The sequence below is a fragment of the Globicephala melas genome, chromosome 8, assembly GCF_963455315.2.
Source record: "Globicephala melas chromosome 8, mGloMel1.2, whole genome shotgun sequence".
In the NCBI taxonomy this organism is placed as follows: Eukaryota; Metazoa; Chordata; class Mammalia; order Artiodactyla; family Delphinidae; genus Globicephala; species Globicephala melas.
This window is the reverse complement of record NC_083321.1, coordinates 9,404,720-9,431,745: the sequence shown is the minus strand read 5'-3', so window position 1 is coordinate 9,431,745 and position 27,026 is coordinate 9,404,720. Positions and strand designations below refer to the sequence as shown.

General features: G+C 51.2%; 2 protein-coding genes across 2 annotated transcripts; one reads left to right on the top strand and one right to left on the bottom strand.

Annotated features, from left to right (window-relative positions):
• Positions 1–2,285: 2,285 nt before the first annotated feature.
• BEST1 (bestrophin 1) lies at positions 2,286–12,052 on the top strand. The gene is made up of 11 exons (XM_030833952.2): positions 2,286–2,368; positions 3,358–3,545; positions 5,008–5,102; positions 5,682–5,915; positions 6,548–6,702; positions 7,098–7,175; positions 7,475–7,627; positions 7,847–7,927; positions 8,214–8,365; positions 10,106–10,747; positions 11,783–12,052. The coding sequence occupies exons 2-11, from the start codon at positions 3,394–3,396 to the stop codon at positions 11,799–11,801; spliced, it is 1,761 nt and encodes a 586-aa protein (XP_030689812.2). The 5' UTR covers positions 2,286–2,368; positions 3,358–3,393; the 3' UTR covers positions 11,802–12,052.
• A 205-nt stretch (positions 12,053–12,257) lies between these two features.
• Positions 12,258–15,183, bottom strand: FTH1 (ferritin heavy chain 1). The gene is made up of 4 exons (XM_030833951.3): positions 14,851–15,183; positions 13,118–13,264; positions 12,678–12,803; positions 12,258–12,581 (listed from the first exon to the last, which is right to left on the bottom strand). Exons 1-4 carry the CDS (start codon positions 14,962–14,964, stop codon positions 12,417–12,419), a joined length of 552 nt encoding a protein of 183 aa, XP_030689811.3. The 5' UTR covers positions 14,965–15,183; the 3' UTR covers positions 12,258–12,416.
• Positions 15,184–27,026: the final 11,843 nt, after the last annotated feature.

The window sequence follows — 27,026 nt, the reverse complement described above, 5'->3', positions numbered from 1 at the left end:
TCATTTATTCCACCTAATTGAACATCTTCATGCCGGGTTTGGTGCTGGGCACATGTTTCAATTTTAATTTTAAAGTATACTTATTGGGCTTCCCTGGTGGCGCAGTGGTTAAGAATCCGCCTGCCAATGCAGGGGACACGGGTTCGAGCCCTGGTCTGGGAAGATCCCACATGCCGCAGAGCAATTAAGCCCGTGCGCCACAACTACTGAGCCCGCACGCCTAGAGCCCGTGCTCCGCAACAGGAGAAGCCACCGCAATGAGAAACCTGCGCACCGCAACAAAGAGTAGACCCCACTTGCTGCAACTAGAGAAAGCCCGTGCGCTGCAACGAAGACCCAGTGCAACCAAAAAAGTAAAAATAAATAAAATAAATTTTAAAAAAATACAATAAAATAAAATATACTTATTAATCATCTGGTAAATGGAAAGCTCTCTCTTGAGCGTTGATATGCGCTGGGGTGGGGTGGGGGAAGAGGGAATACAAGGAAGGGAGAAATTCCCTCACAGCAGCGATCCTCAACCTACACCGTCAACTAGACTCACCTGGGGAACTTGAAAAAACACCAACCACTGGGCCCCACCCAGACCAATTGACTCTGGAGGGTGGGGCAGAGGCACCAGGGGTTTGTAGATGTTCCCCAGGAAGAGTGAACAGGCACAAGAACGCTCTGGTTTGGAGAGTTGACTAAAACGTTGCCCATCCTTCATTCTCACCCAGCTGCTGAGGTAGGTGTTATTCTCCCATTTCACAGATTAGGAGACTGAGGCTCAAGTGAACCTGCCCCTTTCCCCAGTTCAGTTAAGGACAGTTGTGGGAAATATGTCTCCCACAGCCCAGGCAGCAGGGATGCAGCAAATACTCCTAAAAGATGGTCCCTGATCTCTGAAGAGACTCCCTCATAAAAATAATGGTGTGATTGTTTGCTGTGATAAGAAAAGTACCCAAGGTTGTTGTCAAATAACTTTTTTTCCAGACAGAGAATTATAAAGGCAAAATACTGTGCACAAAAATCGCCTGCAATCTCAGCACTGTTAACCATGAAGAGTTATGGGGTGGGGGGTGTGGGGACAGGTAGGAAAGGGGAGAGGGAAGGAGAGAGGGAGGGAGGAGGGAAGGAGCGGATTTATGGTAAGGCTCAAGGTCACATTGTAAATCAGGGCTTCGGAAGTGTGGCTCAGAGACCACTGGCATTATAATCTCCACAGTGCTTGTGAGAAATGCAGCATCCCTCAGGTCTCAGAATCAGACTCTGGAGAAAGATCCTGAGAAGCTGCATGCTTAACAAATATTCCAGGCTCTTCTTACAGCCACTGAAGACCAAGAGCCACTGCTGCTTCAAGCTTTCACTTAATACAAGAGGAGAGACATCCTAGACCCCCATCACTTCTAGCGACTTAGGGGAGGGTTCTCGCATATGGACTGATGTATTAAAATGTATGAAACCCACTGTTGAGATATCAACCAGCTGTCCTTGGGGACCTGGGCACATACTTCCCTATTGCACAGGCTAGCTGGGAAGTGCAGAAACACTGCTGTGTCATCCCACACCAAGCCCGGCCCCCACGCAGCAGCCCCCTTGCCCCCCTTCTCCTTCCATAACTATAAACCAACCTCACTGGATCCTGCCAGCCAATCACAGCCCGAATAACCTATGATGTCACCAGCAGCCAATCAGAGCTCCTCACGAGTATATGCTGAATTCTGTCATCTTAATGAGGTGATGGAATTCTAAAGCAACGCCATGCTTTTCACAGAGGGACACTGACGCACAGAGAGGAGAAGAGGCCCACGCAGGGTCACTTCACCAGATGGCAGAGCCAGGACTAGAAGCCAGGACTTCTGCCTGTGGTCCAATGTTCTTTTGGGTGCCCAGAGTGCTGCCAAAGCCCACAGGGCCTGGGCGGAGGCTCCCCTCTCTGGATGGCTCCTGGCACAGGAGGTGAGGTCCAAGGCCCTGGCCCCTCCTCCCCACGGCTCTCCCTGCAAGACCTCAGGGGTCAGAAACAGATCCCTCAGTCTCTGGAGTCTAGGGCCCAGAGGAAATGGCAGGGTAGTCAGGGCCCACGGTGGAGGGGGGTTGCCCCCCATCTCAGCCCTGGTCTCAGCTCAACGCCCCTCACCCCCGGAAGGAATTAGAGGCCAGACTGTGCTGCCTGCTGCTTATGGGCAGATTACGAGAAGGGGGCCAAGACAAGGGTTCCTTTGTGGAGGCCCTGGCTTAGGGAGTCAAGTGACCACTTAGCACACACGTGGGCAGTGCCAACCCCTAAGTGGGCAGGGGCACTGGCCAGAGGACCCCAGAGAGTCCCACCAGTCCTGTGGCCAGACCTTTTGTGGGATCGCCTGACCAGCCTGGAGCCCCAACTGTGAGTAAGGATTACCCCAGAAGGCTGGGCTGGGACATTGAGAGCCTTTGGGGTAGATAACCTGTACATGTGCACATGATGGATACACACAGGCAGCACACGTGCAGGTGTGCGGGCACCTGTGTGTCTGTGCAAAGGCCCTGAGGTAGAAATGAACTTAGGGAACGCCAGGCACAGAGACAGCCAGTGTGGCTGCATCAGAGCAGGTAGGGGGAGGATGGGGTGCCAAACATTGCTTCAGTCAATTTTTATTGAGCACCACCTATGAGTACACAATAGGAGCTCCATTCCCAGGAGGGAATAGGCAGTAAACAAGCAGGTAACATGCAAAATATAATGGCAGTTATAACATGATAAGTGCTATGTAGAAAAATGGAGCAAGGCGAGGGGAAGAGCGGGCCAGTGGTACTAGGATGTTATTTCCAGGTAGGGTGGCTGGGGGTATCCTTTCTGAGGAGGTGATCTGAAGTGGGAGTGAGCCATACAGTTAGATTAGGACGAGCATCCCCCAGGAAGGAGGATCAGCATGTGAAAAGGCCCTGGGGCCACCATTCAGGAAACATCTCCACCAGCCAGGCTCTGTTCTGGGCACGGGGAACAGGGTGGTGGCCAAGGCTGACCACGCCCCTTACCAGTTCTCACTCGAGGGAGGTTGATGGAGCTTGGGGAGCTACTGAACATGATGGGCTCATAACTCAGGAAGGAGCCCAGCATGCGGACATTTCTGTTGTTGCCTTTGTGGTACAATTTAAGGGCACAGACCTCTCTGTGTCTTCTGTGCCAAGGCTATGGACGGTCCCTGAGCTCACTTTCCTGGATTCTTGGAGGTCACCTCACCGCCCCCCTCCCAGTGTCCAGATGGGAGAGCTGAGGCCCAGAGAAGGGAAGGGTCCTGGATAAGGTCACTCATGCGTCCTGGACAGATTCTGAAGAGGTCCCTACTCCTTCCTGGCCCCCCCCATCAGTATCTCTCTCTGTCTGTTCACCAGCACCCAAGCCCACCTGCTGTAGCTCAGTGCCTGGCCATGACCGTCACCTACTCGAGCCAAGTGGCTAATGCCCGTCTAGGTTCCTTCTCCCGCCTGCTTCTGTGCTGGCGAGGCAGCATCTATAAGCTGCTCTATGGCGAGTTCCTCATTTTCCTCATCTGCTACTACATCATCCGCTTCATTTACAGGTACGGGGGGGACAAGCCAGGGCTTGGAGCTCCTGGGTGCCTCCCAGCCATCTAGGCGGCCAATGCACAGAGACAGACAAGGCTGAGCTGGGCTTGTGGTCAAACCGTGGGGCCTGAGGCCTGGGGGCTGGGGAGGAGAGAAAAGGAGGCAGCCTTGGGGGGCAGCTCAGTGTAGGTCGGGGCATCTCAAACACCCTTTCCTCAAATCGAGGGAGGGGCATTGGAACCCAGGCCTTACCTAGTCCCCCTCAGTCAGCCTGTTTCCCTGAATACCACATAGTCTCACAGGCCCATATCATACTTTTTTTTTCCCAATAAAAATGTGTATTTAAACAATAAAAGACAGCTAAAACCACAGAATATATGATAGCATTTTTTTTTTTTTTTTTTTTTTTTTTTTTTTTTTTTGCGGTACGCGGGCCTCTCACCGTTGTGGCCTCTCCCGTTGCAGAGCACAGGCTCTGGACGCGCAGGCTCAGCGGCCATGGCTCACGGGCCCAGCCGCTCCGCGGCATGTGGGATCTTCCCAGACCGGGGCACGAACCTGCGTCCCCTGCATCGGCAGGCGGACTCTCAACCACTGCGCCACCAAGGAAGCCCATGATAGCATTTTTAATGGAAAAAGCATTAATGATGGCAATGCATTGACAAATATCAAACACATAAACCTCTTGAGTTCATAATGATAATCCTAATAACAAAGCATGTTCATTTTCTTTGGTTGTTACTAGGGTGTCAATATACTTAAAAAAATTAAGACTTTATTTTTTAGAGCAGTTTTAGGTTCGTAGCTTAACTGGGCAGAAGGTACAGAGAGTTCCCATATACCCCACCCCTCCTGCCCCACCCATTCAGCCCTCCCCCATTATCAGCATCCCACCCCAGTGTGGGACATTTGTGATGACAGATGAACCCACACACACGGACACATCATTGTCACCCAAAGTCCATAGTTCACCTTAGGGTTCACCCTTGGTGTTGTACATTCTACGTGGTTGGACAAATGTATAATGACTTGTATCCACCGTTACAGTGTCGTACAGAACAATTTCATTGCTCTGTGCTCTGCCGATTCATCCCTCCCTACCAGATATTTTTTTTTAAAGACCAAACACTCATTTCAACCTGCTTTCAAACAACTGTCTTTTGGATCCTTTAAAAAGGTCAGTGGTGCCTAAAGCTGACCCCTTCAGCAGGACCTTCCTTCCTCCACCTTATAGAAAACCTCCTGAGGGTTTCTCCTCCAGGCATGGAGCAGAGGGCCCCATTGGGGTTTCAGGGCGGTGGGAGAAAGAGGGGGACCTGGCTCAGGCCAGAGGAGGGGCCCCAGGCAGGCCAGTGAAAGGGATAGGGAGGTGAGGCTGCCACTCTCCTACCCCGGGCCTGGCTGGACCTGGGACCGGTCTCAGCCATCCCCTCCCAGTATCTACACATCTTCCCCCCCGCCCCCCGCCTCCCCCAGGATGGCCCTCACGGACGATCAGCAGGTGATTTTTGAGAAGCTGACTCTATATTGCGACAGCTACATCCAGCTCATCCCCATTTCCTTCGTGCTGGGTGAGCTCCCCTTTCCACGTGTTGGGGTCCCAGTGGCTGCTCCAGGCTCCAGACAGGCAGATCATGAAGAGCTAGCTGGGGAAGGCCAGTGGCATGTCAGCGCCTCTCGGTGGTTCAGGGAAACGGGGAGCCTGCAGCCAGAGGGACTGAAGTTAGACATTAGGAAGGCTGTCCTGCTGTTAGCACTCAAGACCCCACTTTCTTTTTTTAAATTTTATTATTATTATTATTTTAAACATCTTTATTGAAGTATAACTGCTTTACATTGCTGTGTTAGTTTCTGCTAAGACCCCACTTTCTGAGGGCAGCGCCGACATTACAGTAGTCTCTGGAGCCTTGCGCAGGAGGGGAGGTATCTGGCGGATTTCTGGGAAAGCAAGCGGGGCCAGAGAGAGAACTCAAGTCTCTCGTGCCTTCACGCGAAGCTCTGATGGTCTCCCCTTCCCGAGCGCCCTCCAGGAGGGTTGGTGCTGGGCCCAGCCCCATTAGAAAGATGGAGAAACCGAGGCGTCGCCCTCGCTGGGCTCTAGCCGCAGCGTGGGCCTTCGCCCCTCGCGCCCCCGCCCCCCTCCCGCCCAGGCTTCTACGTGACACTGGTCGTTACCCGCTGGTGGAACCAATATGAGAACCTGCCATGGCCCGACCGCCTCATGAACCTGGTGTCGTGCTTCGTCGAGGGCAAGGACGAGCAGGGCCGGCTGCTGCGGCGCACGCTCATGCGCTACGCCAACCTGGGCAACGTGCTCATCCTGCGTAGCGTCAGTGCTGCGGTCTACAAGCGCTTTCCCAGTCCCCAACACCTGGTGAAAGCAGGTGGGCGGGGCCTGGCGAAGCAGTGGGCGGAGCCAGAGGCTGACAAGGGCGGGGCCGGAGCTGCAGATGGGTGGAGTCAGAGGCCCCAGGGCTGAGGATTGGGTGGGACCAGGAGCGGAGTGGGGTCGAGACCTGGGATGCCGAGGTGGGGGTGGGGGGGCGGGGGGCGGGAACCTGAATTGGGTGGGGCGAAGTCAGGGGTCTAAAGGTGGGGAGAGGCCAGGAACCGACTCTAGGAGGATAGGGCTTTGAGATAGGGCTAAGGCCTCTTGAGGGATGAGGGAAGAGTGAGGGTTGAGGGCCAGAGTGGGGCTTTGGGAACTGGGAACTGCCCTTCCCCTTCCTGTTTTCCGGTTTCCAGTCTGTACGTCAGCAGTCTCACTCTCTGGCCTTGCCTGACCTGATCCTGGTTAATAAGACAGATCCCTCTCACGTACTCAGCCCAGAGCAGCACATAGTAGATACGACGCAGTGATAATTTGTTGAAAGAAAGAGGATCGCAAAGGAGCTCTGAGGTCCCTATGGGCTCAGCAGGGACTTGGTTTGAACTCTGGGTTCCACCCAGCAGGGCCTGGCCAGCCACCCTTTCTGCAGGTTCCCCTACCCACTGTCTTCTCCACTCTACCCCGCAGGCTTTATGACCCCCTCGGAACACAAGCACTTACAAAAACTGAGCTTGCCACACAACTCATTCTGGATGCCCTGGGTGTGGTTTGCCAACCTGTCAACGAAGGCCTGGATGGGAGGTCGAATCCGGGACCCTGTCCTGCTCCAGAGCCTGCTCAACGTGAGCCCGCTACACACATGGGGCTGCTGCAGCGCGGGGAGGGTCACGCCCCACGTGGAACAGGTTTTCTGCAAAGAGGAAGTTTGAGCCTCTGAGGGTCTTCCCAGAGCCTACCTTGGGACTGTAGAGGATCTTTTACAACAGGATTCCGTAGCCCAAGGTGGCCCCTTTCCAATTTCCCCTCCCCTCCCCTCTCTAAAGTGAACCTCTGAGATCCTGGTTCCTTTTTGATATTGAGGAGGCTGAGGCACAGAGAGGTTAAGTGAGCTGTCCATGACCACACAGCCAGGGCTGGACCATGAGCACGAGACCCTGGTATCTGCGGAAGAGCTGGGGGGTGAGCCTGGGAGAGCAGGTGATGGTCAAAGGCCCAACCTTCCCTCCTGCCCCCCTAGGAAATGAACACCTTGCGTACTCAGTGTGGACAGCTGTATGCCTACGACTGGATCAGTATCCCACTGGTGTACACTCAGGTGAGGACTAGGCTGGTGAAGCTGCCCCTTTGGGAAACTGAGGAGGACCCGGGAAGCAGCCTATGATGGGAAGGGCTCACTCAGAGGCTGAAGAAGAGGCTCACCCTGGGGAGTCAGGTCTGGACTTTGCAGGTTGTCTCTAGTGCCAAGTTCAAAGAGTCCAGGTCCCTGCCTGGTCCAGGTGGTGGAGGCAGTGTGATCATCCCCATTCTAAAGGGGAGACCACAGAGCCTGGGGAGCTTCCTGATCGCGTGGTCCCCACGCAGCCCATCTCTGCCGACGCCGCCTCTGCCTCCCAGGTGGTGACCGTGGCGGTGTACAGCTTCTTCCTGGCTTGCCTGGTGGGACGGCAGTTTCTGAACCCAGCCAAGGCCTACCCCGGCCACGAGATGGACCTCGTTGTACCCCTCTTCACATTCCTGCAGTTCTTCTTCTATGCTGGCTGGCTGAAGGTAGGCCTCCCCGGGACAAGGTCAGCTGTGGCCCAGGGAGTCATGGCCAGTTAGGAGAGGAGGGGCCCTACATAGTGGCTTTGGAGACAGTGGTCAGGCGAGAAGGGCATCACTGAGGGGGGTGGAGAGGTGGACATGGCAGGAGCCAAGGTTTAAGGGTGGGAGCAAGGCTGCAAGGGGTTCCACCTGAGGATTTCCAGAGCCTCACCTACCCTCAAGGTGGCAGAGCAGCTCATCAACCCGTTCGGAGAGGATGATGATGACTTTGAGACCAACTGGATTGTCGACAGGAGTTTGCAGGTATGACGGGAGGAAGAGAGCCTGCCCCATGGCCCCTCCCCAAACTGGACCCAGGGAGGGGGGCCCACAGTTCTGTAGGGAGGCCTCACAGTGAATTGCCCAACCATTTACTCACAGGATTCTCCGCCTAACTTTTGAGGCTCCAGGCTGCATCAGTCTCTCCATTTCACAGGAAGGGAAACTTGAGGCCCAGAGAGAGAGCAGTGACCTCTCCAAGTCACCTGGCAAATTCATGGTCCTGCTTGGGCTGACCTGTTGGACTTCTCCTTCTGTCCCCGACGACCAGGTGTCCCTGTTGGCTGTAGATGAGATGCACCAGGACCTGCCACCGATGGAGCGAGATATGTACTGGAATGAGCCAGAACCACATCCCCCCTACACAGCCGCTTCTGCCCAGTCTCGTCGGCCCTCCTTTTTCGGCTCCACCTTCAGCATCAGGTGGGAAGTGCCAGGGAACCACTTCGGTGGGTAGAAAACCCCAAGTGCAAGGGCCTGAGAGCTTAGAATATATTAGTTAATGCATATTGGGTTCCTATTAAGTGCTGGGCGTTGTACTAAGCTCTTTACATATATTAGCTATTTCCCCCCCCCCCAATAAACTTGGTTTGTTTTCTCCAGTTTTCAGATGATTAAGTCCAGGTTCAGAGAGGTTAAGTCAGTTGCCCAACCCAAGGTCACATAGCTAGCAAGCAGCACAGGTGGGCCAGGTATGTCTGGGTCCAACTCCACACCCTTAACCCTTACCTTGTGCTGTGTAAGGACTCTTAAAGCTATAAGGGCTCTTAGGTAGTCTCCAATCTAAGCCCCACCCCTTATCCAGAGTTGAAAACTGAGGCTTAGAGAGAGAAGGGACTTACTCAAGGGCAGTCAGTGATTAGTGATGCAGCTGGGATGTCAGGGCCTGGTTCCTGACTCTGGTTCAGAGCTATGTTTCCTGATAAGCCAGGGTGTTGGCATGGGGAGTGGGAGTGGGGTTCCCTGGGCAAGGGAGCGAGCAAGAGGCTGGGTCATCACAGGGACCTTCGGAGCAGACTTCTTGCTACAGAGTACGGGCCTCAGGTCAGCCCACAGCAGCCACATTTTCCCCCACATGGGTCCTCTTTCCCTGATTTGGTTAGAATCCCTTTTGAGCTGTAGCTGGGCCATGGCCGGCTGAAGAGGCGCCCCAGACAGCTCTCTCCCCCTAGGATGACAGAGTGGAGAGGACTTCGGAGAGTGTTTGCTGCATCTCGGGGTCTATCCCATCAAGGTGTTCTTCCACAGTATTAAAAGCGCTGTTCTCTTTTTAAGAACCGAATATCCTATTAAGCTGTAATTAGAATTAGCTAGAGTCTCTCGTTGGTGTGAGGAAGGTTTGGATAAGAGATCAAATGATCAAGGAAGGAGGCTTGCTTAGGTCAGAAACATTGCTGGAGGTCGCCTCTGAGTTTTCCATGGTTGGTAGCCCAGCTGCTGGGGAAGGAGGATAACAGAGAATAATAACACATCGACCTTGCCTCCAAGAAACACACCATTTAGTGAGGGAGTTCAAACTCAGGGCCCAGACTCTGGATACAAGATACAAGGTACTGGATGCCTGGGCAAGGGACAGAGTATAGAACAGAGATCACCTTTGGCTGCCTGAGAGCTGGCCTCCAGCTGGACCTGGAGCTGGGCCTTGAAGCATGGGGAGAATTTGGACATGGGCAAAGGTGGCCACATTCATGGGTGGGTAGGCTTTCTCTTGCAGAGTAAAGGCTTTAGGCTCCCAGGAAGCCAGACTTCTTTCTGGGGGGATACTGCTCCCCAGCAGGAACCACAAACCCCTGGCTTACTCAGTCACTCCTGGGCCTCACGTGACCATGCATACCTGGGGAAGAGCCGTTCAGACAGCCTGGAGTGAGGGGTTTCAAAGGGAAAATGTGGGCGCTGAAGAGGAAGCCCTTAAATACCAGGCTAGGGAGTTTGGATGTTGACACGGGCAAGAGGGAGCCACAGAACAGTGAGGCGAGCTCGGCCAGGAGGGATTCACTGAGAGGTACAAGATGGATCAGCAGAGAGGTGAGTCAAAGCTGAGGTGAGGAAGACTGTGTGTCCTGGGCCTTGGGCCAGAGGGAGAAGAGAGGGTAAGGGAGAAGTCAAGTCAGGCTTCAGGCCGTTGTCCGCCCACTGACCCTCGAGTCTCCTGTTTCTTTCCAGTCTGGATAAGGAGGATTTGGAGTTCCAGCCAGATCCGGAGGAGGAGGAAAGTGCGCACACTGGCATCGCTGGCCGCTTCCGAGGGCTGCAATCCCATGACCGCCAGCCCCCCAGGACAAACTCAAAGACCAAACTACTGTGGCCGAAGACAGAAGTCCTTTCCCACGAGGGCCAGCCCAAGAACCTCGGGGGAGACGGCCAGGACACCAGTGACCAGGAAGACGTCAAGGCCTGGAAAGGGGAGGATGCCTTCAAGTCCGCCGTGCTATACGGGAGGTCAGGCTACCACAGTGCCCCCCAGACACCCCTCAGCCACACCCCTATGGTCTTCCCACCTGGACAGTCAGCACCCTCAAGTCTTCGCAAAGTCTCAGGCATGGATGACACCGCCAAAGACCAAAGCCTTCAGCCTCCAACTCCCAGGTCCAAGAAGAGCTTTGAATTGCTCCCAGAGAGTGCTGGGGCCTCAACGGAGCACCCGGAAGTGAGTCACATGAGGAGGAAAACTGTTGAGTTTAACCTAACAGACATGTCAGAGGCCCCTGAACATCTCAGAGAACCGCATTTGGGACAGTCGACAAGCAACATACACACTATACTCAAAGATCGTGGCGATCCCTATTGGGCCTTGGAAAACAACAGGTCTGTCTTCTACCCACACCAGGGTCACTGAACCCCCCAGCCCACCAGGGGTGGTCCCCACCAGCTTCCCCTGCTCTGAAGCCCACCCTACTCCCAGTTTTCCTATGGTTCTATGGCTGCCAGGGCATGCCCAGCACTGGCTTGGGGCGCACACCTGGCCGCCACAGCAGGGGCTCTAGGGAAGTGTTGGCGACTTTTGCTTATTTCACCCGAGAGCCTGACTCACCAAGACTTCTCTGGGGCCCAGGGATAGGAAGACGAGGTTTGCACCGACAAGAGTAACGCCGAAGGGCCACTAGGCCAGGCTTACATGGGCTGACGATACCAGTGGGCCCAGCTCACCTTAAGCAGGGGTGGCAGACACAGAAACACAGGCAGAACTCGGGGCTCTAGACTGTAGCCCAAGAACTCGACTTACTGGCCAGGCTTAGCTGGGAGGTCGCATGAGCCCTCCCCCATAACCAGTGGTGGCTCTGAAGCCCTCCTGGGAAGGGTGCCACACTCCTGGGAACTGGCAGATGATAAGGTGGGGACAATCCAGGTCCCTTGGGGCATCTTACTGCTGTGGGGACCTCACCAAGACTTCTGAAATGAGCTCTTCATGCATTTTTGAGGTCAACCTAAAGTTGTCACAGTACCACCAGATGTTTGCCTTTATTCCAGACTCCCCAGATGCTCACTCACCCAATTAGACCCAGCCCCCCACCACGATGTGAAAGGGAAGTGTAACTTCTCATTTCTTATTATTCTCAAGCAGTTATTCTGAGGTCAGAATACCTAGCTTTGTATTGAAAACTGAAAAGGCTGAAAAGGCCTACCACCTGTCATACTTCTCAGGGCTAGCTGGAAACTTACAAATCACTGTGGCTGGTTTAGGAAACAATGTTAATGTAGTTGGTTAGCAAGGACCCAGACGGCTCCCCACTGGTTAACATTCAAGATGTCTCAACCTCTTCCCTCCTACTGCAGCTATTTTCCTATTGAAACGAAGGTCTCTTTCCATACTCATGTAAACTTTCCTCAAATTCTCACTAGGGATGAAGCACATTCCTAGCCTGCTTCCCAAGGGGGATGCTTCACCGGCCTGGTCCTACCTGCGTGTACACCAGCAGGACACTGATCCAGTCATAGCCATATAGCTGTCCACACTGAAGAACATGTCCCTACGACAGCCTGAATTAAATGGTTACCTTAATGAAGAACAAGAATCAGTAGCTTCAAGTCTACTTTAAGCCTCAAAATGCTTTCCGTACATATAAATTGTGAAAGCCAGAACTGCTGGAAACGTATAAAACACCTAATTCAGAATCAGGAATCCTTAAGTCCTGTCTGAATTCTAAACACCCAAGCCTTGGTATCTTTCGCAAACTAAGGAATTTCGTACGTAAATACAGATCCTCCTAAGCGGTTCACTTTGGTGAGTGTGACTGAGCCATGGTGGCACTTACAAGTTTAATAAAGATGGCCTGGATACATTCCTAGCCCACCCCGAGAATTCAAAGACAACAGCTGGGTACCAAATTACTTTATTTGAAGGAACGGTACTAAGGAAAGGACTTGTAGATATTTTGGTACAACTTACAGAAAAGGTAAGGTAACCCAAACATGCATGCACTGCCTTGGTGACCAGGGAGGTCACCCCTGTGGCTACGGGAAGCCAGCCTAAGGCTTAGCTCTCATTATCACTGTTTCCCAGGGTGTGCTTGTCAAAGAGATACTGTGCCATGCCAGATTCGGGGGCCCCCATCGTGCGCAAGTTGGTCACGTGGTCACCCAATTCTTTAATGGATTTCACCTGCTCATTCAGATAATGAGTCTCAAGGAAGTCACACAACTAGAAAAGAGAACAAGGAAAAAAGTTATTGGGAAGCTTCCCCAGCCCCTAAGACAAATGATTTCCTCCATTTACTCCCAGGGTGCCAATACTCACATGGGGGTCATTTTTCTCAGTGGCCAGTTTGTGCAGTTCCAGTAGTGACTGATTCACACTTTTTTCCAAGTGTAGCGCACATTCCATTGCATTCAGCCCATTCTCCCAGTCATCACGGTCTGGTTTCTGAATGAGAGGAGGTTAAGTCAGTGCATCTGCAACCTCTACCACTTAAACCACAAATCAGCAAGCATCCAATGTGTAACAACCGCGCTTGGCAAAAGGAACAGCCAACTTCCCCCTGACAACCGCTTCCAATTTAATATCCTTGCCCATTACCGTCTGCCAACTTTAGCTTAGACGGTAGGCCCCAAAAAGCGCAAAAGACAAAAACCCAAAGTATCCTCATCTGATAAGGGCAACTGCTGAGCTCAGTGATTTCTGACGTCAGAGGACTGCTAGACCGATGAGGCATGCCAACCCTAGGATCTTCAGTTCACCTTGATATCCTGAAGGAAGATTCGGCCACCCCGTTGGTTCTGCAGCTTCATCAGTTTCTCAGCATGTTCCCTCTCCTCAGAAGATTGGTGAAGAAAGTATTTGGCAAAGTTCTTCAAAGCCACATCATCGCGGTCAAAATAGTACGACTGAAAACAGTACATGAACATGTTAGGGATTCCCAAAGAAAGGCAGTCTGCTAGTCTAGGCTTCCTTCTCAAAGCCCAGCAAGAAAGGGTCTGAGCACAGGAAGACTAGAGCAAGGTATGTTCCCGGATTGAACACGACAGTAATTAGTTTTTACTCTGAAACACAAAGATGAAACTTGGTCCTTGAAACTGAAAGTTTGCTACAAGGAACCGTTAGAATATCATGGGAATTGCCTCCACCATGGAACATCTTAAGCATCTGTTTAAGTGCAGAGTAAAGTTGTTACAGCCCCTGTGAAATCTGGTTGAAGAGATGTTGGAGTATTTACCCTGCACTGTTAGTAGTGCCTTCTCCCCCTCCTCCCTGGGTAATCCATGTTAAAACATGAGCTGCGGGCTTCCCTGGTGGCGCAGTGGTTGAGAGTCCGCCTGCCGATGCAGGGGACAGGGGTTCGTGCCCCGGTCCGGGAAGATCCCACATGCCGCGGAGCGGCTGGGCCCGTGAGCTATGGCCGCTGAGCCTGCGCGTCCGGAGCCTGTGCTCCGCAGCGGGAGAGGCCACAACAGTGAGAGGCCCGCGTACCGCAAAAAAAAACAAAACAAAAACAAAAAACATGAGCTGCCAGCTTGCAGCAGGCTGATGGATGTGTAAAATTAACCCACTAGGCAAGGTAACAGTTGTTACCTTGTTTACCACGTAAACATGTTATCAGTAGAAAGCAAAAATTTTAGTCCCTTTAACACCCCTGCTGTATTCAGTTGTTCCTGAAATGGAGTGAGTCATAGAAATCCAGGCGTATTCCAAACCCATCCGGAACACGTTTATTCTTGGATGATTTGCAAAACGTAATAAGACAATTATAACTAAAACTCCTACCACACCGATTAAAACCAGGATTTTGGAAAACTGATTCCACCGATTACTGCATGGAAAATTTTCAGGCCCCGTAACTGTTGGTGGACTATATCCAAGAACTAAAGATTCAATTACGCCACAACCCTTAGACACAAAAAAGATAAAGAATACGGGTGGCAGACAACTCGGTGTCGGCTGAAAGGGAGATTTCTAGAGATATGCTTCAATTCAAGCGGGGCTTCGAGATAAACAGAGCGGAGAGGTGGAGGCGGCTGTTCGGCCCACGAGAGATAAACCACTTCGCACCAGCCCCCACAGTTGGACACCATTACCCAGCAGGCTCCGCCGGACTCAGGGGGATGGGAGCCGGACCTCCTCAGCACCGCCCCCATCACGTGATCGAATGCAGAAGGGATGGAAATGCGAAAATCCACCTTCCTAACTGCAGGGTCGTACTGGTGGCAAGTGTGGCAACCCCGGGAGAAAACTCAGCTCTCTTTAAATAAACTGGGGTGCGCAGAGGCGGCCCTGGCCCGCGAGGGAACACTCCCAGGGGACAACTGCTCAGAATTTCTGCGCAGGAGTCCTAGAGGACCCCGAGCACCCTTCATTTTGCAGAAGGGCGCACGGAGGCGGGAGGCGGGAGGCGGGAGGGACCTCCCGGTAGCCACACCCCCGCCCTGCAGCCAGGGAGGCCGCGCCCGTGCCCCGTGGGCCCGCCCGCGCTCACCATGGACAGGTAGACGTAGGAGGCGTAGAGCTCCAGGTTGATCTGGCGGTTGATGGCGGCCTCCGAGTCCTGGTGGTAGTTCTGGCGCACCTGCGAGGGGGACGCGGTCGTCATGGCGGTCGGCTGAGGTGAAACGGTGGCGGTGGCTGCGCGGCGCGGTAACGGCGGCGGGGACCTTGGGGCGATCGGAGGGCGCCGTGAGGTGGTAGCGAGGGCTGGCTCTGAGCGGCCGGCCGGAGCGGGGGACGAGCGCCGGGTTCCGTCCAAGCACTGTTGAAGCAAGAAACCGCGGCGACTCTCCGCGAGGACTGTGGCGCAGGTGACTCTTGCCCGGCTCTTATAGCGGGAATGGGCGTCAGGCCCGCCGCGTCCAATCACGCCGCCCGCCCGCCTAGCTGAGCCCCGCCTCTTCCTGTGGAGGCGCGGCTCCGCCCCGCTGGGGGTGGGTGGGGAAGGAGGGGTGGGGGTGGCGGTGCGGGGTCTGGGTGGCCTGGAGGGTGCAGCTTGTTCCGTGGAACGTGGGGCTCGTTTCGTGGGGTTGGAGAGAAAACCTGAGCGGGGGCAGGAAGCCCAGTTCGGAGCCCTGACCCCGGTGGCGTCCTGGGTCTTGAAACCGACAGGAAACTGCCCCTGGCGCCGGGGGCGTCAGGGCGATTGCGAGGTCCCAGAAGGCACCCTGAGACTCTTGGCCAAGGGCATGTTAAAAATCAGAGCGGTAGAGCCGCAGTTGCCACACCCCGAGGTGATTACTTCGTGATGCAAATAGGGAACCTGGAGGGTGAACGTGGGCCCGAGGAGGCCGAGTGAGTCAGAGGTCGGGCTGGGAAAGGGCTCAATTTCTCTTCCTCAAAGCTTAGAAAGAGACCGAATGCAGGCCGGGTGGGGCCCACGGCCCGTCGCGGGTCGGCCCCTCTTCCGGCTCCGGCGACCTGGTCCGCCGTTTGCTGAAAGCAAATATGGCTCCTCGTGCAGCATTTGATACAACAAAGGCTGGGCGGGTCGTGTTTCCCGAGAGACTGCGGTGATCGCCTTCCCGAGGGAAACGTGGGGATGAGCCGTTGAATTCTGAGGAAATCGCCGGTAGCTTAAAGCTCAGAGACCAGGGATTAGAAAATAGAGAAGAAGCCGCTTGGGTCTGGAAAGGATGCTGCGAGGCCATTTTGAAAAGGCCTCTTTTATTGGCCCCAGTCCCAGGAGCCTCGGGCTGAGCAGGCCCTACAGGGAGCCACCCCCAGGTTGTCCTTGGAGAGAAGCTAATGGCACTGAACGAATGTGCGCGACAGATGCCAGGGACCCTGGGGGGGGGGGAACACAGGGGCACTGCGTGTGGCTTGCAGCAGTGTCCCCAGCACTGAATGGGTGTGAATTCATGGATGGCAGAACTGGACGGAGCTAGGCCGAGCGCCTGCGCCCCAGTCTGCTCTCCTCAGGGTCACTATTCTTAGCCGGGTTCTTCAACGCATGGGTGGGAGACCTACCCAAGAACCTTTTCAGGATGTTCACAAACATGCAACTGGAAGCTGGACTTACAAACCTTTAAAAAACGTTTTTTTAAAAATTTCAATTAAAAGAAAGAATGAAAAAAAAAGAATGTATGTCTCTATAACTGAATCACTTTGCTGTACAGCAGAAATTAACACAACATTGTAAATCAACTATATTTCAATTTTAAAAACTTTAAAAAAGGAACTTTACTAAAATATTAAGTTGCTGATGGAATTAATGGCACTTGCTCTCTTGCATCTGTTATTCATTTCAAAACGAACATGTGTTCGTTTAAGGAAAAAAATTTTTAGTGGGGCTAGAGCTACATACGATAAAATAAGCAGAAGGGTGGTGGGAGAATACAGACAAGGAGTGCCTTACCCAGTCTGGGATAGGAGGTCAGGGAAAGTTTCCCTAACAAAGTGACACTTGAGGGGGACTTCCCTGGTGGTCCAGTGTTAAGGAATACACCTTCCAATGCGGGGGATGTAGGTTCCGTCCCTGTTCAGGGAACTAAGATCCCACATGCTGCAGGGCAACTAAGCCCACGTGCCACAACTGTTGAGCTCGCATGGCACAAACTACAGAGCACACTGTCTTTGGAGCCCGCACAGCACAACTAGAGAAGAGAAAACCCGCTTGCCAAAACGAGAGAGAAGCCCGACAGCCGCAACTAGAGAGAAACCCTAGCAGACTGAGGGCCATAATGAAAAGATTCCGTATGCCTCAACAAAGATCCCGTGTGCCGCAACTAAGACACGATGCAGCCACACACACACAAAAGGAAAATAAATGTTGAAAAAGAAAAGAAAGTGACACTTGAACTGTCACTTAGTTCAAGGAAAAGTAAAAGAAGGAAAAGTAAAAGAAAGGTGAAAGGGAGGAGGGAGATGAGGAGGGAATTCCAAGCAGAGAGAGCAGCATATGTAAAGTATAAGGTGTGGATAATGCATGGCCTATCCAAGGCACCTTAAGAGAATGTGTTGGCCTGAAAGTAGAGCCCCTGTTGGTGAAGCCTGGGAGGGTAGTATAGGGGCAAGGTCAGGAAGGGTTGTGTGTCGTAAAAAGGGGTTAAGTCTTATCCTGGAGGACATGGAGACCCTAAAGGATTTCTAGCCAGAGAAATAACCACGTTAGTTTTGTTTCTAGAAATCTTACACCGAATCAACAGAAAAACTATTAGGGTAAGAGTATGACAAAGTTACCAGATGCAAAGTTTTCCTATGTGTCAGTAACCAGTTAGACAATGAAATGAGAGAAAAATTTTCTTCATTTACAATGGCAACAAAAGCTTAAAGTACCTAGGAATAAAGTTACCAAGTGTGTGAAGAAAACTATAAATGTTTACTGCTGGACAGAAAAGAACTTGCATAAATGAAGAGACACCATGTTTCTACATAGCCAACCTCAGTTTTGCAAAGATGTCAATTCTCCCCAAATTAACTTATAAATTCAGTGCAATTTCTGTAAAACTCAGTGGTCTTTTGGAACCTTGACAAAATGCTTCTAAAGTTCATTTGGAAGAGTGTGTAGAAAAGCTGATAAGCATTTGGGGGGAAAAATGTTACGAGGTTAGATTTGTCCTCCCTGATATAAAAAAAACCAGTAGTATAAATATAATATTATAAAGCAGTTGGTACTGGCACAGGAAAAGGTGAGTAGATCAATGCAACTAAACAGTCCTACCCCCATATGAATGGGAACTTGGTACATGCTAAAGTGGCATTTCAATTAGGAGAGAGAGAGAATGGGTTCAACAAATGATGTTGAAACAATAGATAGTCATGTGGTGAAAAATGACTCAGCATTTCAAAAATACCTTCCAGATGGATTAAAGATCCAAGCCTTAAAAAACAAAAAACAAAACAAAAAAACCCCTATAAAGTCATTAGAAGAATATATAGAAAATTATCTTTTAGAATTTGGGGGTAGGGAGTGTTCTTCTGAGGCTGCCTTAAAAAACAAAAAAACAACCTATGAAGTCATTAGAAGAATGTATAGAAAATTATCTTTTAGAATTAGGGGGCAGGGAGTGTTCTTCTGAGGCTGCCTTAAAAAAAGAAGCCAGTTGGCAGATATGACTACTTGAAAATCTGGACGATGGCAGAGCAAGAAGGACCAACTATTGAACTACACCAAAGAAAAAGTAAAGTCCAAGTCTTCAGAAAACAAAGAATATGCCAAAGCAGAGAAAATCGATGACACTACAATTCCTGAAAGAGCTCCAAAATGAAGCAAGATTGCAAAACAGAATGTTACTAGAGTGCCTTGGTTATCAGGTGCATTTGATTACAGGAAAGAGATAAATTTAGAACAGAGCTGGCCCCTTTGGCAGTGGGAGGGAAGAGGAAAATGAATCCAGAATTTCTGGGACGTGTAGTATTGAAGTTAGAACTCTTTGTCTTTTTCAACCAGTAAAAAATAAAACCAAGAAATACTTTGAGTAACACAGGCTGATTAAGATGAATCCTCAGGGTAATGACCAAATCAAGGGCATGGCCGTCACACAGTTTGTTAAAATTTTTGAATGGATTAAGGTAGTTTCAAGGAAGTCCTTTCCCTTGGACCAAGCGCCTGGGGGGCCGAGGGGGGGGGGCCCGCAGGGAGAGCAAAGGGTGTGGTCCCACCAAATCTTGATGAATTCAAAATACATGGAGTTAAATCTTTGAGAGGCATATCTAGAAACATACTGTGAATAGTTATTGGAATATGAAGCTAACTGGTATCAAGTAGGTAAAAAGCCAACAAAATTGTTCCTTTCTTTGCAAAGATGAGTGATTTAAGTTTTTGAAATAAAGCTATAATTAACTAAATAAAATGCAGAATCTTAGGTGTTTTATTAAATGTGTTTTGACACTTGAATACAGCTGAAACAAGATGCAGAACATTTCCATTATCCCAGAAAGTTTCTCTGTACCCCTTTCCAGTAGATTTCCCCCATACCCCTCAAGAAGAGCTCTCTTCTGATATTGATTAACTAACTTGGCATGTTCTAGAATTTCATATGGATGGAATCATACAACAAAAATGAAAAGCTGTAAGACAAAAGATGCCGTAAACAAAGTTAAAATACAAATGACAATTAAGTTAGTGTTTGTAGCTTGCTAAGTAGTGAAGATTAATAACCATACTATACAATATATATTCGTATGTATAACCGTATATTGTAGACATATAGATCACTTTTGGATCGTCTTCCCTGCTGCTGTATACTGTAAGCTCCTGGTGGGCAGGCATTAGTTCTGTCTTCTCCATCCTGCATTTCAAGCATTTGGCAAGATGCTTGTAACTTGGTCCTCAGTATTTGTTGAATGAACGGATGTATGCATGATTGAGTGTGGAGGATAGTTTAAAGTCAGACAAGAGGGCTGGGTACCTGTTGGGAGGTAACAGCCCTAGTTCTCAGTGAGTAGAAGAGACAGAAAGCAGATTTGAGAGATACGGAGAAGACAGAACAGACAGCATGAGGTAGCTGATTGGATAGCTGTGGAGGGGGGTGGTAAGGGGGGGCCGGTGGGCAAGAGAGCCCCCAGCTTTCTGGCCTGGGCAGCTGAGTTGCTGCTGCCATTCACTGAGGATGGGGACACAGAAGGAAATGCAGTTTGGGGGGAAGGTTGTTGAAGGAGGCCAGCTTGGTTTTGCACAGGATTTGCTGAGTTTCAGGGCCTCCAGGACATCCAGGTGGACAGAGCCAACATGAAGTTGGATCCACCGGAAGGAAGTTGTTCTGGTGCAGAAAGGAGGTTTCTTGGCTCCGTGCTTGGTTAAAACACGTGCAGCTGCAGTGACCATCACGGCAAAACTGAGGGTCAGCTTGGGATGTAGAAGGTCACTGGGGGAGGCCGGCTGGGAAAAATGAAAGGGCAGTCTTGTGCTGGGGAGTGGGGGGGTGTTTGCTTGGGCCTGTTCCACACCTTCTGGGAACCCCTGGGGTGTCCGAACTGCCATCTCCAAGCCTCTAGATCCTTTCGAAGCCCTGGCCTGGTCTTTGGACCTTTGTTGACCAGGATTCTGCCTCCCTCCCCTCCAGCCCCGGCTCCTCTGAGAAGGTGGGGAGTTCGGCTGGCCTCCCTGGGGCCTCTGCGGGAGGAGCCTCAGGCTAGGGAAGAGCCAGGCCTGTGGTTTCTGGAGGACTCCAGCTCACCCGGGAGGGGGAAGAGGTGGGGGATGGGATGGAGAACTGCTGCCCCACCGTGACTCAGCACTCTGCTGGGCTGGAGGGGTTGGGCTTGGGCTCCAAAAGTGCTCTGTCATCCGGGGGAGGGGAACGTTGGAGGGCTTTACTATAGGGTGAGCCACATTTGGTAGTGTGTCCGGGTGTCCAGGCTGGACCTGGAACAAAGGGATCTAGTTCACCCACCCAGGCCTCAGATAGTGTTTTTGCAGGAAAGGGAAGGTGTCACTTTTCACACCCATTTCTTTTTTGTTTATTTGTTTTTCTTTTTTTAAATATTTTTTTTCTTTTCTTTTCTTTTCTTGGCCTCGCTGCTCGGCTTGCAGGATCTTAGTTGCCCGCCCAGGGACTGAACCCATGCCATCGGCAGTGAAAGCGCAGGGTGCTAACCACTGGACCACCAGGGAATTCCCTTTTCTTTTTTTCTGTGCCTGTTTCTTCCTCAGTGCTTTCCTGCCTCACAGTGAGTTCTCAACAGATGCTGGGTCTCTTTTTCCTTTCTAGGGATTGTTGCTATGGGGTTATGATTCCACAGCTGGAAAATCATAGGCCTTGGAATGTTAAGGCTCAGAAAGAACTTTAGAGTTTCCGAATCACTGTATTTTACAGATACAGAGGTGAGAGGCCCATAGAAGGCCAGGGCTTGCCTAAGGCCATCATCACTGGCAGAAACACAAGCTGAAAATGAAGGACAAGACGCATGAGGGCCTACGGTGTGGGGTCGTTAAAATGGATACATTTGTTGCTGGAAAGTGTATATGAAATGATGTTATATGAAAAAGCAGAGCCCAGAATAGTTCCTTCACAGCTGATGACAGTGAAGAATCCCCAGGCTGGAAGCACAGAGGAGGACTGGGAGAGAACGGGTTCAGTGATGTTTTCACTGAAGAGCTGGTGTTTTCAGTGTCTGGGATTTTCCCTGAAGTTAAGTAAAGTGAAGTGTGCAGGAAATCAGAGTTCAGAAATTGGAAAAAATAATACTGAATCAGATTTGGGTGCGTTTCTGGACGATGCAGCCGTGATTCAGAGAGCTTGTCCTTAAGGCATTTCTTGAAAACCCAGCAGTCTAGGTACTCAGGTTTCCCCTTTTCCAGGAGGTTAAGGTCAAGAGCCATGACCTGGGATGTTTGGGGATAAGTGAGAAAGGAACGCCCACTTTTTAAATTTATTTATTTATTTATTTATTTATTTATTTATTTATCTATCTTTTGGCTGCATTGGGTCTTCGTTGCTGCGCTCAGGCTTTCTCTAGTTGCGGTGAGCAGGGGCTACTCTTCGTTGCAGCGCGCGGGCTTCTCATTGCGGTGGCTTCTCTTGTTGCGGAGCACGGGCTCTAGGCACACAGGCTTCAGTAGTTGTGGCACGCAGGCTCAGTAGTTGTGGCGCACGGGCTTAGTTGCTCCGTGGCATGTGGGATCTTCCCGGACCAGGGCTTGAACCCGTGTCCCCTGCACTGGCAGGCGGACTCCTGACCACCGTGCCACCAGGGAAGCCCGGAAGGCCCACTTTTTAAGGCAACTCAGGCCTTACCACATCCATGGGAGCTCCCTCTGGGAGAGCCCAGCACACCTCACCTCTGCCAGAGACTTTATCTCATGGACCCTGGCTGTTGTTTGCTTGTCTGCCTTCCCACTGGACTTTGAGCTCCATTTTAACCTGTGTCACCAGACCCTAGCACAATCCGGGGCCCTTCCGGTTCTAGCAGTTTGCAGCCCTAGGGCCCTCCTCTGGAATCATCGGGCCCAGTGCAATAATACCTAGTCTCTGCCTTCAGACTGTAGGCCTCTGGAAGTAAGCGTCTGGCCTTTGATGGTCTCTTGCTATATCCTTCCGAAGGAGTCCCTGGGTATGCGCCCACATTCTGGAAGCTTGAATGAGGTCACCTGGCCTTTCCAAACTTTGATTCTTATATTTATTTACGGTCTCTGGAGCTAGTCCTCCCCCGTGCTACCCTGGGTGTCCCCCACACACACACACTTTGGGTGCCCTCGTCACCACGATTCATGTTTCACCCCATGAGCTGGTACCCAGCCGCATAGCATGCCCATGTCACCCAGTCCAGGCTCAGCCATGCCCACCGTGGCCAAATCAGGAGAGGCCTGGCTCAGCAAAGGGCAGCCTCGGAGAAGGGAATGAGTAGCGTGGCGTGCTCGCTTTGGCCGAGGTGGGCAGCCAGGAAGTAGGGACTGGCGTCTGCCTCTGCTCTCGCCCCGTGGATGTGCATTTCACCCACACCCAGGGGAGGCTGCATGAGCACAGTCCCACGTCTGCTGGGAGAAGTTGAGGATGGAGGCAGAACCCTGAGCTTCAGGCTGCCCTGAGCCGGGGGTGGGGGGTGGGGGGCAGGGCACAGAAGCTTGTTAGGAATCTGAGAGGCCAGCGGCCCGGGGCAGAGGGGAGGCTGAAGTGAAGGGCAGCTGGGGGCTAACCAAGCTGGGAGGCAGTAGAATGTAGCGGGAGTGAGCGACTCTCTGACTTTCCCAGGAAGGTCCGTAGGTGCGTGTGCTCCAGGCAAGCTAGTGTTTCTGGCTAAGCAAGCAGATGGGGCCCAGTGGCCAGCAGAGGGGAGTCCTGAGTGTTCCAGGAGAGGGTCAGGACCCAAAAGACCTCACCGTTATCGTGGAAGAGGCCCTAGTCAGCCTTTGGCTGTTACCAGTGTCCCTGGCCCTGTATTTCCTGCCTGCACTACCAGTTGCAGCCTGGCCCTTCCCTAACTACCATCGTTCCAGGACCCCTGTGGGTACCAAAATCCGAGGATGCTCCAGTCCCTTGTATAAAACAGTGTAGTATTTGCATATAACCTATGCACATCCTCCTGTATTCTTTAAATTGTCTCTAGCTTACTTATAATACCTAATACAATGTAAATGCTATGTAAACATGCCAGGCACACGACAAATTCATTTTGCTTTTCAGAACTTTCTAGATTTTTTTTTTTTTTTTAGTATTTTCAATCCAGTTGGTTGAATCTGTGGACATGGAACCCACAGATATGGAGGGAAGATTGTAGTCTCTTTTCTGCCTGTCCCAGCTTTATGAAATGCAAAGGTAAGCACTTCACTCCTGTGCTTAAAACTCCTCCCAGGCTCTCCTCTGCCCTTGGGATAAAAGTCCAGTCTACCGTGCAGTGAGAGGCCCTGCTCATCCGCCAGCCACTCTCCTCCTGGGCCTCCTCTTCAGCTATTCCCCTCAGCCCAGTGGCGGTCCCCTTGGACTTGGTATATCTGGTCCCTCTGCACGGACTGCCCTGCCCTGACTTTTCTGCCTGAAAACAACCCAGCCTTCGACACCCAGCTCACGTATCCTCTGTGAGGCTTCCCTCACCTCCCCCTGCAGAGGTGAGAATTTCCATTCGTTGTGCCCTCCAGTGCTCTGAACATTTCTCTGTGGCCACAAGTACTGCAGTGTCTTGTTTTGTACCCACCGCCCACACCGGAAGGGGAGCTCCTGCCCTATTCACCTTGGCAGTGCCTCCCCTTCCCCACCTCGGTACCCACAAAGCGCCAGGCTCCCAGACTACCGAGAACTGTGTGTTGGATTAATTTAAGAGCCCAACTCTTACTCACCTTTCCTGTTACTGATGGATAGGCCTCCCCACCCCTTGCCTCATAGGTTTGCTTTTTCCATCTTTACATCGCTAGCTCTTCCTACGCCCCACAAGGAAGACACAGAGAATACTTGAGCTTCTCTGGGGTCTGAGAACACTACAAGGCAGAGTGGTCTGTGACCAGTTGGGCCATGGAAATAGTGACGCCATGGTCACAGGCTCCCTGCTCTGCTGACCGGTTCCCTTTGCCTGTGTCGGTGGCCACAGAGAGTTTCCTTGACTGGAGGAACTTGTGGGAGGTCACAAGGGGCCAGGGAGGAAGAGTAGAAGGATGGATTCTCTCTACGAAAAAATGTGCCACGCAATTTTGTATGGAAGACCCGGAAAAGCCAAAGCAATCTTGAGAAAGAAAAACGGAGCTGGAGGAATCAGGTTCCTGGGCTTCAGACTATACTACAAAGCTACAGTAATCAAGACAGTATGGTACTGGCACAAAAACAGAAACATAGATCAATGGAACAGGATAGAAAGCCCAGGGATAAACCCACGCACATATGGTTACCTTATCTTTGATAAAGGAGGCAAGAGTATACAATGGAGAAAAGACAGCCTCTTCAATAAGTGGTGCTGGGAAAACTGGACAGCTACATGTAAAAGGATGAAATTAGGGGCTTCCCTGGTGGCGCAGTGGTTAAGAATCCGCCTGCCAATGCAGGGGACACAGGTTCGAGCCCTGCTCCAGGAAGATCCCACATGCCGCGGAGCAACTAAGCCTGTGAGCCACAACTACTGAGCCTGTGTGCCACAACTACTGAAGCCTGCACACCTAGAGCCCATGTTCTGCAACAAGAGAAGCCTATGCATCGCAACGAAGAGTAGCCCTTGCTCGCCACAACTAGAGAAAGCCCGCACACAGCAACAAAGGCCCAATGCAGACAAAAATAGATAAATAAAATAAATTTATTAAAAATAAATAAATAAATAAAAGGATGAAACTAGAACACTTCCTAACACCATACACAAAAATAAACTCAAAATGGATCAAAGACCTAAATGTAAGGCCAGACACTATAAAACTCTTAGAGGAACACATAGGCAGAACACTCTATGACATAAATCACAGCAAGATCCTTTCTGACCTACCTCCTAGAGAAATGGAAACAAAAATAAACAAATGGGACCTAATGAAACTTAAAAGCTTTTGCACAGCAAAGGAAACCATAAACAGGATGCAGAGACAACCCTCAAAATGGGAGAAAATATTTGCAAATGAAGCAACTGACAAAGGATTAATCTCCAAAATATACAAGCAGCTCATGCAGCTCAATAACAAAAAAACAAACAACCCAATCCAAAAATGGGCAGAAGACCTAAATAGACATTTCTCCAAAGAAGATATACAGATTTCCAACAGACACATGAAAGGATGCTCAACATCATTAATCATTAGGGAAATGCAAATCAAAACCACAATGAGGTGTCCCCCTTTCAAACATCCCCGCCTTTTGTAATACTTTGGAATCACTAGCTAGAGTTCAGCAGCTCTAATTTTTTCCCAACTTGCTCATCTGTCCAGCTGTCCTTTCAGTACTGTGGGTGTGTATGTGGTGGTAGTGACAGGAATCCAGAAATGTTACCTTTTCTGGAATTGGTGATTTCTCTAAGAGTCACACCTACTTCCTCACATCCAGTCCCCCCCCACCCCCACCCCGATTTTCCTCTGGGGAGACATCTCCTCCCCTCCAGCCCCTGCCCTGTACTATGGTTAGAACGGCCTCTGCCCCCCACATTCAGAGGAAGACACATATTCTGTCACTTGCAACACATTTTCCAGTCAATTTACCTTTTAAATCACCTGAAGGGCAACTAATTCCTTCATGGATCACAGAATTTTCAAGCCAGGAAGTTGATTTTGAGACTATCGAATACTTTCATTCAGCCACTCAAGCAACATTTTAAAATGCCGGCTTTGGGCCAGGCCCTAGATGAGGAGACTGAGTCCTCGAGGGAGGAGGGGCCTGACTCAGGGTTTCACAGAAAGTTTGCGGCTGAGTCAAGGACCAGAACCTAGGCCTTCTGACCCCCAAGCCAGCATTCTCTAATTATGCTCCTCGGCTTCCCGAGATTAAATCCCAGTGGCAGTGTTTGCACATGGATACGTGAGTGTGAAAAAGATGGAGGACTCTAAGCTAAGCAGTGGTCACTGCTTTCTGGGCAAAGCAGAGGTGGTAAAGACTGCAGAGAAAGGGACAGAGAAGAAGGAGAAAGGAGAAAATAAAGAGCTGTCCATGATCAAAACTACATCTATGAAAAATTCAGCACACATATGTACATGAAAATTACACACACACACGAAAATCACATACACACACACACACCCCTTGCCTGGTAGAGAACGACTAAAGGAAACAACTGAACAATTCACTTATGCTTTCAGTGCTGGGCTGAGCCGTGGCCATACAGTGACAAGTGGGACTGCGTGTCTGCCCTCAGGAGCTCCAGCCGTGTCTGACAACGTTCCCTGTGAATGTCTGTGATGACCACCTTGCCTGCCATACCTGCTGGCTGCAAGGGCTGCACTGAGCCCAGATGTCACCTCCCTGTGGGGCCCCGGGGCAAGCAAGCAGCAATTAGCAGCTGTGGAATGGGGCCTGTGGAAACATTGCCCAGAACTGATCAGAGCAGATTCCAGATGCCCTGTGTTTCTATCCAGGAGTCAGAGGGAAAGGGGAGCTGTTGTCAAACCAATTAGGCACCTGTGGAGGGGCCGTCAAGGATCCTTGCCCCCGACCCCCCAATCTGGTTCACCCTTGTGTTTCTTCTTTTTTGTTTTTGGCCGCGCCTTGTGGCATGCGGGATCCTAGTTCCCCGACCAGGGATGGAACCAGTGTCCCCTGCAGGGGAAGCGTAGAGTCTTAACCACTGGACCGCCAGGGAAGTCCCTCACTCTTGTCTTTCTGAGCTTTACTA